Below are 10,841 nucleotides of genomic sequence, written 5' to 3'. Positions count from 1 at the left end.
CTTATTTATTTTTCAGGGAGTTGGCAACCCTACTACGGCAGCCGTAATGCTCTGACGATCCATCAAGCAGTGCTGCTTACCAAAGTTACACTAAAACATTTTTAACAGATTTCTGCAGCCAAAATCGGTTCGAGGTCAGTAAGCACAACCAGAATTCATACATAAGGTAGACTCTCGATTTTTGAGAAAATTAAAGGATTTTAAGTCCTTATAGTGTGGAAAATACGTTATACAGAAGAAAAGAATATATCGCGATATATATCGTTACCACACGTGCTTCAAATTATACCGCGATATGGATTTTAGGCCATATCGCCCAGCCCTACTGCTGAGAGATAGTGGCGTTCCCGGGACAGACGCCAGACACGGGCCGTCCTGGAGGAGGCAGAAGGCGTAAACATCAGCACGCTAGTGAGGACGCTGAGAGTCATGTGACCAACATGAGGCTGACACCAAACAGATTAGTTTAAGTGTGTGTCTGCGTGCGCGCGTCTGCGCGTGTGTTTTACATCCTCGGCTGAAACTGGATTTAATCACTTTGTCTTTCTGTTGTCTTTTTCCCAGGATGCTTTGCTCAGCTCTCTGCTGGACGACCCCTACCTGAGCCTGCAGCTCACCGGCAGATCTGAGCAGCAGGTAAAGGAGTAATGTCACATGTTTGAATAGAAGGAGCTGATTGGTTGTCAGTATAGCTGCAGGGTGTTTGTAAGAGGAGCTGAGATCGTCTGAGCATGTGCAGAGGAGGGAGGGTGGAGGATGAAGGTGGAGAAGAGAAGGAGGTGCAGAGGGTGGGTGGGACAGAAGGAGATGGAGGCAGATGATTGGCTGTGGAGCTCAGGTGGAGGGTAGAGTTTCATCTGTATTCTGTAGCGTGGTTGGTTAAAGAGGTTAAAGTTCATGCTTCTTCAGGTTTTGATGATTTTGAGGATGACCCTCCTGCGCCGTGACAGCCCATCTCAGTTCTGCGCAGCGTCTCTATCGAGTCACGTGACCTCAGCTTTCTCTTCCCGTTGCAGTTCGCCACAGAGACCCAGGCCGACATGCTGTCCCTGAACCACAGCGGTCTGAGCTGCAGCGCAGACAAGAACCAGTTCCCCTCCAACAGCCAGGGGGCGCTAGACCTGCAGGACCTCAGTGACCAGCAGCTCCTCAACAATCAGAACCAGAACTTCAGCGGCAGCGACGGACGACATAACGTGCCCAACATCATCCTCACAGGTCAGTGAGACGCGAGCGTCGTGTTTTCTGTTTGTTTCTCCTGCACGCCTCTAAACCCCTCCCCCTCCGTCTGCAGGCGACTCTCCGACGGGCCTGTCCAAAGAGATCGCCAGCGCGCTGTCCAACGTCCCCGGCTTTGAGATGGACTCCTTCTCGCTGGATGACCAGCTCCGGATGGACCCGCTGTCCCTGGACATGCTGGAGGGCAACCTGATGCTGGCCGACCCGGCCGTGGAGGACTCCTTCCGCTCGGACCGGCTCAAGTGACGCCGCCGACGCTCCGGGAACGGCGCCCGCACCTGGAGAGGACTCCACCCTTCCGTCGCTCCCCCACAGCCGGTCTGTCGAGCGAGCTTTGGAAGAATGCGCCTTCATCGATGAAGGAGCTGACATCTGTGTTGGGGGAGGGATAAACTGAAGGAGGCGGAGCCTCACTGTCAATGGCACTTAAACTGAAAACGCTCTCGCTTGCTTGAAGTCAGAAACCTGCTGCAGCTTTCTGACCACACCCGGCCATCATGATGGCGTCACGCCACAGGAGCGGAGGCGTGAGAGCGGTGTGGAAGCCACTTTCTGCTCTGACAGCTACTTTAACAGGAACTTAGCCATGACCCCTGACCTTTGTCCTCTGACTTCTGACCCCTGACCGTGCGTGCTGCTTCTGCTCAGGCTGCTCCGCTCTTTTATGCAGAACTCATTTTGACGTGTGAGCATGCTCCGACCCGCCCACCTTTACGTTGCCTCTGACTGGACACGAGCGTCGACCTACAGCAGCTGAGCGTTGCCGAGTTTTATCCCGCCGAGGCTCGTCAGGAGAACACGCCCCTCAGCTGGAGAACTGCCGTGGCTGCACGAAGTCTGTACATGAAGAATGGACACACCCACCATGTCCCGCTTCGGCGCTGTGAGTCGACGCATCCCGTGTCATCACACGATCTGCTTGCTCTTCGGCTTCTCTGTGTGAGTGTCAGCTGAAGGCGGAGCATCGACGGCGCCTTTGACCAGCTTACGTCTGTCTGTTACATCCACATTCCCGCCGCCTGCAGATGGTCAGCTGACCTTTGAACCCAAAGTGATGCTTTTCAAAGAGGAGCGCGAGCCTTCCTCCTCCTCGTGTGTTTTTATGAACTCAAGTATAAAGTTTTTATTTTTGTAAATAACTCAGATATAAAAATCATATTTAAGAAGAAGGCGTTTAGCTCGCCGCCACCGTTGTGAGATCAGCCCGCACGGCCGCCTGACCGCTTGAAGGTCGAAGCTCGATGCGCTCGCCCAGGATGGCGAGGTCCCAGCACAGTCCCAGCCCCGCCTTAAAACAAATGTAAGAGCGCGTTATCAACACATGTGATTGTGATCAATCGGAGCCTGACAGGAAGCTGCACGACTACAAAATCTCTTTCTGTTTTAAACAGATTTTATTTTATTCTGAAAATGTTTGAATGAATTTAAATTTACGGAAGTTTCACGAGGAGCGAAAAACAAATATAAAAGTCGTACAATTACGAGGAAAATTATTTTTAAATGTTTCCTCGTTTGCTGCTTTAATCTGAAAATTCGACATCATAACCAAAATAAACAAATGGATTATTAGAGCCGCGTTAATGAAAGCCGCCTGATGAGGTTTATTAGAAAAGATAATTTATAATCCTGAAAGGATAAATGTTTTTTATATTATAAGATATTCCATCATGGCCCTGACGGGCTGCCGTAGGAACCACCCCGAACAATTAAAACACAATCAAAATCCTTCCTGTTTCAGCCTGGAAGGTTCTGGGAAACCTTGAGTCCAAAGCAAGCGTGTTGGGGGAGGAGCTTCAGAGCAGCCTTGCTGGTTTCAGGAGGTCGGGAGGCGACGAAGGTGAGGAAGAGCAGTGGGACTGGAGGTTCAGGTGTATCTGCTTCCCCCTGCAGGTCGCTCACAAGATAAAGGTCACAGTCGAGGACGGGAAAAACGAAATGAAGCTGATCTCTGAGGACCTGCAGACAAGCTCCTCCCACCTCAGCCCGGCCATCACGAGCAGCAGCCGCTCCAGTCATTGATCGATTGACCTCGTCCTTCAGTCTCAGTGACCCGAGGCGAGAGGTCAGCTTTCGCTCCGTCGATCAATACCTGATCAGCTCATTGATCGCCACCTGATCTGATCAATATGTTCACACTGACAGGCTGCCGTAGAGCAGCCAATAAAAATGCACCGCACTTCGCGTCATCACAGGCGTCAGCCAATCAGGTCACGTCATGAAAATCCCAAGAAGTCAAAGTGCTGCACTCGGGTCTGGACGTGTGATCTTTGCACCTCCTCCTGGAGGAGGTGCGGCGGCGCCCTCGGGCCGCGGCGGCGCCTGTGTCAGGACCACCGCAGGTACAGAAAGATTAAAAAGCTCGAATATTTTCTGAGATTAAAGCCGTAATTTTATTAAAATGCTTTTTTCTACTTTGTAATATTCTCTCAGATTCAAAAATATAATCGGACACGTTTCACAGGGTTAAATCTTAAATATTTCTTCTTCTAGTTTTCATTTAACAATAATAAATGACTCATTTTGAAAAGCACTTCCTGTTCCAGGCTGTAAAGTTCTGCATAATCTGACCTCCACTCTCACTCCAAACGCTAAGGCCTGATTGGTCAGCTTTTGGAAGCCTGCAGAGGAGCAGATGACCATATAAGGATGTCAGCCGTCACAGAGGCAGAAAAATTTTTTTAGAGAAAAGCTCAGAGGTGACTTTAGTGTTTATAGATGAAGCTTTGATCGTGTCGCCGTTCGCACCATGCATACAAATAAAAATATGAAATATTTTATTAAAAGTTTCTTTGGTGGAATCGGAGACGCCTTCATGTTCAGCAGCAGCGTTTCTTTTTTCTTCTTCTGTTAGAATAAAACCAAAACGCGTTCGATCAAACGGACGGAGAAGCTTCGTGCGGCGATCCTGGAACAAAATCGTGTTTTACTTCCTGTTTAATGTTTTGTTTTGTTTTTCCTTTCATACGACGTTCAGTAGGTCAAAAAGTTCAAAACTGAGGAAGAAATCCCAGAATTCATGTGTGCGTGTGTGTGTGCGTGTGCGCGCGCGCGTGTATGTGCGTGCGTGTGAGACTGTTTTCTTGTTATGCAATAACTGTGCAGAGTAAGCCTGCAGTTCCAGTCTCTGCCAGTGGAGGGCGCTGCTGACCTGTGTGTGGATTAGGGATCAGTTAAAGGCCATATTTCATATTTTTCATATTTTTTATTGATATTAATTTCTCTCATTAATGTTTATAGTTTTTTTCATGTTTTTTTTAGACTCCAGCGTTAACAAACAAAACGAGAACAGCTGAGCGCTCTGCGTCTGTTGCTTCATATTTGAATAATAAAGTTTGTTTCTATTGAGATTTTTATTGTCATAACCAGGGAACGTTGAGTGTTGTACATATGAAAACGTTTTGAACCCAGAGGTGTTTTTAAAGCGCAGCGGCTGGAGGTTCACCGTGTTTTACAGAAAATAAAGAAATAAAGCTGAAACTGAAACGCTGACTCTCTGTTTCTGTGAAAAGTTTAAGTATCACAGAGGTGTGATGCTGCTTACTCTGGGAACCAGTGAACATACTGGGAGGTGTCCCCATCTGTCCGTCATCACCCGTCTCAGACTTTCTGCTGATAACGAGCTGAAATATCTTCTTCTTTTTTTTTTGTCATTGAAGTCTTTATTTGTTTTTAACATTTAACCAAACAAAAACAAACCAACAAACAAACAACAACAAAGACAGCTTCCAGTCCCATGGTTAAGTCACCTTTGCATTTTGGGTCTATTTTCAATAGTTACTACCGGTACACACAAAAGGGACAATAAAATCAAATTCTCAAGTTATTCCCTTCCTGAGTGCCTGAACAAACATACAACACAGCAAGCATAAAGTTTACCTAAAGATAATTGCCCTGACAAAATAAAATCCAACCATCTCAGCCTAAAACACGTCCCCATGATTTGTCAAAACCCTCCCTGTCATCATTAATCCTAGCCAAGAATTTTTCGTACGACACCATTACAGCATATTTTCTTCCCCCCTATTATAGAGATGGTTCCTCCCACACACTGAGAATAACTCGGGCTGCTGCGATCACCCCCACCTTTATAACCACAAAATCATATTTTTAAACCCCAGGTAACACCGACCGATCCCCTAATAAGCACAGTCTTGGTGACAGGGGTATCATCAAACCAGTCCACCTTCCTATTCTGTCCAATACTTTTTGCCAAAAGGGACAAACTTTCCCACATTCCCAATAGCATGCATAAATGTCCCTGGATCTGAACTACATTTCCAGCATATATCACTGGGACTGATTCCCATTCTATAAAGTTTGGACGGAGTGAAGTACCATCTGTGTATTAATTTGTACTGAGTAAATGTACCCGTGGCCTCTCTTATATATTTATCAGAGAATGACAAAATTCTGCACCAGTCTTCTTTAGAAATTACACAACTCAGATCTCGTTGCCATATAATCCTCAAGTTCTCACAGATCTCTTTTTTTGGATTGTTAAACAGAGAACAGCTGCTCTGTGTGCTGAACCGGACAATTCTAAAAACTCCACCACCGTATTTGAGCTTTGAGTAAATTTTCCTTTACCCTTATTTGAAAATATTTCCAAAAAAGTTCCTCTTATCAAACCACATTTTTGGGTTATTTCAGTGAATGACGTAAACCCTCCTCCTGAGTAAAGATGACTCATCCTGTGTATGCCTTTGACAAGCCAATTCCTTCCAGAACACCGTGTCTGTACAGCGGTGTTGTTCCATAGCGATATAAGGTTGTCTTAAATGAGATGCCATTTATCTTATAACCTGACAACCTTGAAAATGACTCAACACATGTGAGTAGCGCTGGCAGAGACTGCATGGGATCCGTTAGTACTGCTAAGATGTCGTCAGCATATAGAAATAACGTGTGCTCCATACCCCTGCATGAACACCTCTGACATCCCTGTTAGCTCGAATAGCCAAGGCCAGTGGTTCCAGAAATATTGTGAAGAGTAGCGGGGACGAAGAACACCCCTGCCGGGTCCCGCGAGTGAGATGGAAAAACTCTGACACCAATCCATTTGTCAAAACTGCTGCCCTTGGACTTGCATATACAGTTTTGACCCAGTTACAAAACCCAGGCCCAAACCTGAACCTTGCAAGGGTTGTCATAAGGAAGCCTGCTCGGCATCAAGACCACAACTGGGGCTAGATTTGCTTTTGTGCATGAGATGAAGAAGTTTAATGTTATCAGCTGAAGACCTATTCTTAATAAAACCAACCTGATCACCATTGATGATATCTGGTAATATGTGATCTAAGCGGAAGGCCAAAACCTTCGTCAAAATTTTGCAATCGACTCCTACGAGTCTTACTGCCGGTAATTTGCCGGGTCATTAAACGTACTCGGTAAGGAGCCTATTTAGTGCCTCAAGATAAACTTTATCAAGACTGGAGCTAAAAGCCATCCAAGCCTGGCGATTTCCCGTTTTTCATGGATGAGATCGCAGCTCTGAGCTCTTCTTCAGTTATATCTTGTTTTCTGTTCCTCAGAAAGAGTCATTGTAGAGCTGAAAAAATGTCCTCACCTCCTCCTCATGAAGTGCACCAGCAGAGGTGTACAAATCTGATAAAATGATTTGAAAATTGAATTTATTTCTTTTGATGAGTAACCACTTGGCTGTCTTTCTTAATCAAAGATATATTATTTAAATTGTCTTGCTGCTTCGGTTGCCTCGCTAATAGTCTATCATTCTTTGTTTTAAGCCTAAATAAGGCATATTCCGTCTTTTTGTTATAAATGTCATTCAGCTGGTATTTATCATTTGAGTATTGTCTCGCTAAATCCTTCTCCAATTCGCGTATTTCTTTATGTAAAGTTTTTTCCCGTTCTAGATCACGTTTCTTTTGTCGCATATGTAATTATCTTATGCTTCGGACGCTTCCCAAACTGTGGCTACTTTATCTGTGGAGCCCATGTCAGGAGCCCAAAGAAAATTTTAAGCTCGTTTGTTAACTCCTCACTAAAACTGTTGTTCTGCAACAACATCGTGTTCAGTCTCCAGCGACCCGTCTTTGTTCTGTCTGTGTTTAAATCCATTTGCACCTCTATGATCACTAACAGCAATGGCACCATCTCACAGTCGACAACTGAATCGACCAAAGACTTTGATATTATGGCGAAATCTAACCTTGAATACTTTTTATGACAATTGGAGTAAAATGTATATTCCCTTGAACTAGGATTAACTAACCTCCAAATGTCCACTAGGCAAAGACCCTCCATCAGTAATCGAATAGCCTCTCTGCCCCTGGGTTTGTTCTTATTGATTATCTCCGGCCAGTATTACCTGCCCCTCACGATCACCTATTATCTTGTTAATTCTGTGAAAAAAATCTGGCTCTTCTTTATTAGGGCATAGAAATCACACAAAGCCACTCGGACCCCACTGATTAAAGCTTCCAAGCATATAACGCGCCCTTCTTTATCATTATATTTTTCAGCAACACGAAGCTTAATTTTGTATTAATAAGGATCAAAACACCATTTTGTTTACTTGAATATGAAAAACGGAAATATATTCTGATGTTATTTTATTCAGAACATACCTTTTGAATTTTCAGAGTATTATTATCTAAGTATATTTATGAACCCTTGAGAGAGATATGTTTACCTGGTTACTCGGGTGGGGGGTGTCTCACAGGAAGTGTGTGTCGAGTCTGCGTGGGTTCTCGCCCACAGGTGTGAGAGTGACTGGTTGTCTCGCTGTGTTAGCTTTAATATATAATAACATTAGACCATATCAAATGTAACGATTGTGTTAATTAATATGGCGACATAACGAGACTGTGGAATTTTGTTGTTGTGGTTGAGGGCCGTTTAAAATGATTTTATTTTGAAGGGGTTTACCGGAAGCTGTCGGCGCCGTTGACGCCGATTGGCTGCTTGCCTGCTGCGGCTCGTCGGAGCAGACGGACAAACATGGACGTCACATGTGAGAGAATGACCTGATCATGGACCGTAGAGCCCGCCGCGGGAACAACCAGCACCGACACACAGGTACCGGGGACCGGAGGGGCCGGGGAGAACGGGCCGTGCTTCACGCGCGACTCGGAGCGACCGCCGCGCTAGCTGCGGGTGGAACTAGCTTAACGGAACCGCGTTTAATGTCAACATCTACAGCTGCCCGGTGTGCGAACCGGGAGGAACGGAACCGCGCTCCAGCGGGCCTCGGTGGGCTCGCCGTGATCCCGCTGTTCGCGAAAGCGGGTCGCGTTGCGGTAAACGCGCAGAACGGGACTCAAAAACGAGCGCACCCAGGCGGCCATTCTCCGTCCGATAATGGAACCCATGTCCTGCTGGGGCCACTCGGCGCTCCGGCGGCGGCCAGCGTCGGTCCGCGGGCTCAGAGAAGGCCTAACCCGGAGCTATGTGGTGGTTTCACCGTGGTTCGGTTTTCGGACGTTCTTCAGTCTCGAACCTGTTTATTGAAGAGTGGAAATGACGCGTGCAGAGCCCTGTCCGATAATGGAACCCCGCTGGGATGTTGTGGAGGAGGTTTTGGATGTCCCGCAGCTGATGTCCCCCCAGCACCAGCACCTGTCTGCACACCTGTCTGTCTCCTTGTTGAACCTACGAGTCATGTTCAGCGGGGGACAAATTAAAGGAAAAGCCTGCATGAAGGAAGCTGCTGCTGCTTTCTCTTCTGCATCACTCCTCCAGCTCTGAGCTCCACCATCATCCTCAAACTCCTGAAGGTAGACAGGGCCCTCGAACCTGCAGCCACAAAGCCTGAGCTCAGGTGAAATCCACGGAGGCTCCTTCCTCCTCCTCAGTCAGAGCCAAGCTCACCTTCCCGTTCTTTTTCCTTTAATTTGTCCCTGTCTGTGTGTTGTAGGTTTGCTCTCATGGAGAACGAAATCATCAGATTATTAAAACGGACAAATCAGAAATCGGCACGGTGAGCTCGATCATCTGATCATCTGGTTGCCGGTTCGAGCCCCGGCTCGGACAGTCTCGGTCGTTGTGTCCTTGGGCAACACGCTTCACCTACCGCCTACTGGTGGTGGCCAGAGGGGCCGATGGCGCGATGTGGCGGCCTCGCCTCTGTCAGTCTGCCCCGGGGCAGCTGTGGCTGTAGCTGCCTCCACCAGTGTGTGAATATGAGAGTGAATGAACAGTGGCATTGTAAAGCGCTATATAAATGCAATCCATTATTATTTATTATTATTATTAAAACTGATCAATACCGATCGATCAGTTTGCTGCTGATACAAACAGCAATCAATAGATTCATATTTTCATTGTACGGCAGGTCAGCGATTAACAAAGGAGGAAAAGTGAACACGAGCAGCAACAATCGAGGAAATAAAAAATAAATGTATTTAAAATTCAATAAAATGTAAAAAAGAACTCAAAATAACTCGAACTGAAAATGAAATGTTAATAATTCTGATGTGAAACCAGCTTCATGCAAGTCACATGACTTCCTTCCTGAGGCCTGGCTTGGATGTGATTGGTCCGTGTGACTAGAACAGGTAAACGCAGCAAAGCTGCGGCGGCGAGGAAACCTGAGACGCCTGCAGGACGTGTCGCTTCTTGTAAAGAATTTGTAGCGTGTCAGACGCTGATAACATACCTGCTGCACACCTGAAGGCTGAAAACCGCCCAGACTGTATGATGTCATCAGAGGGCGTGGCCTTGTAGCAGTTATTTAAATAAGGCTCCTGATTGGACGTCTGTGGTTTTTTTGCTGACACGCTCCTGTCTCGTGTTAGAAATGAGACCTGCTGCTCTGACCTTTGATACGTGAAGGTGACCTTTAACCTTTACCTGAGCTGAAACGGAGCTGGTTACATATGAGCAGGTTATTACCATTGCAACCATAAAGGGGGCGTGGTCACACGCGTCTGCAGACTTGCGGCTCAGCATTCTTCCTGTGATGCGTTCACTGCCTCCGCGCTGAACTGGGACGCGTGAGCGACTCTGTTTCCAGGAGATTACGCAACGACTCAGCCTCCAACATTTGGACGGTTTCATGTCCCGAACGTTGCTGCGGGGCGTGAGCTGACAGTTATGTAACGGGACTGGTCGGGCTGACCTCTGACCTCTGTCCTCCTGTGATGGAAGTATTTTTGAACGGTCGCCACACGTCCGCGTTTTTAAAAAGGCCTCGGAGGTTTCCTGAAGCTGAAGTCTGCAGGGACTATTTTCAGCAGTGGATTGATCCACAGTCAGTGCAAGATGACTTCCTGTGACTGAAGTGGACTCAGAAGGGGGAAGCTGAACTTTGACCTCTGACCCGTTAGCTGTGCATGTTGTCATGGATTCAGCGGTCTGAGCGTGCTCTGCCACGTTGGCCGACGTCCAGAGTTTTTCCTTTAGAATAACACGAGTGAACTTGAGATCGATTTAGTGTGGCCTTTTAGAGCAGAGTCTGAGAAATGACCTCTGACCTCGGTGGGGAGGTGGGTGTCAGCCATGTTGGAACAACAACATGCAGAAGACACAGCGTGCGTGTTGTTGAGGAAAACGCCTGATTGGTCTGATTCCTGTGTCCCTCCACAAGGCGCAGTTCCTGCCTAACGCGCACGCTGCACACTCCCATGGATTAGCTTGCTGCC

General features: G+C 47.0%; 1 protein-coding gene across 1 annotated transcript in view; it reads left to right on the top strand.

Annotated features, from left to right (window-relative positions):
- LOC102293986 (CREB-regulated transcription coactivator 2) overlaps positions 1 to 4,722 on the top strand; it is a gene marked incomplete in the record, with an annotated part of 32,859 nt that extends 28,137 nt beyond the window's left edge. The window contains 3 exon segments of the mRNA XM_005935929.3: positions 565 to 636; positions 1,017 to 1,218; positions 1,295 to 4,722. Of these exon segments, the coding sequence (XP_005935991.2) occupies positions 565 to 636; positions 1,017 to 1,218; positions 1,295 to 1,485 (465 nt within the window).
- Between the last annotated feature and the right edge of the window lie 6,119 nt (positions 4,723 to 10,841).

This window comes from Haplochromis burtoni, unplaced genomic scaffold (assembly GCF_018398535.1).
Source record: "Haplochromis burtoni strain Fernald_Lab_line unplaced genomic scaffold, NCSU_Asbu1 Contig_190, whole genome shotgun sequence".
Taxonomy (NCBI): domain Eukaryota; kingdom Metazoa; phylum Chordata; class Actinopteri; order Cichliformes; family Cichlidae; genus Haplochromis; species Haplochromis burtoni.
Note: the sequence above shows the minus strand (reverse complement) of the source record. Positions and strands in the feature narration are given on the sequence as shown.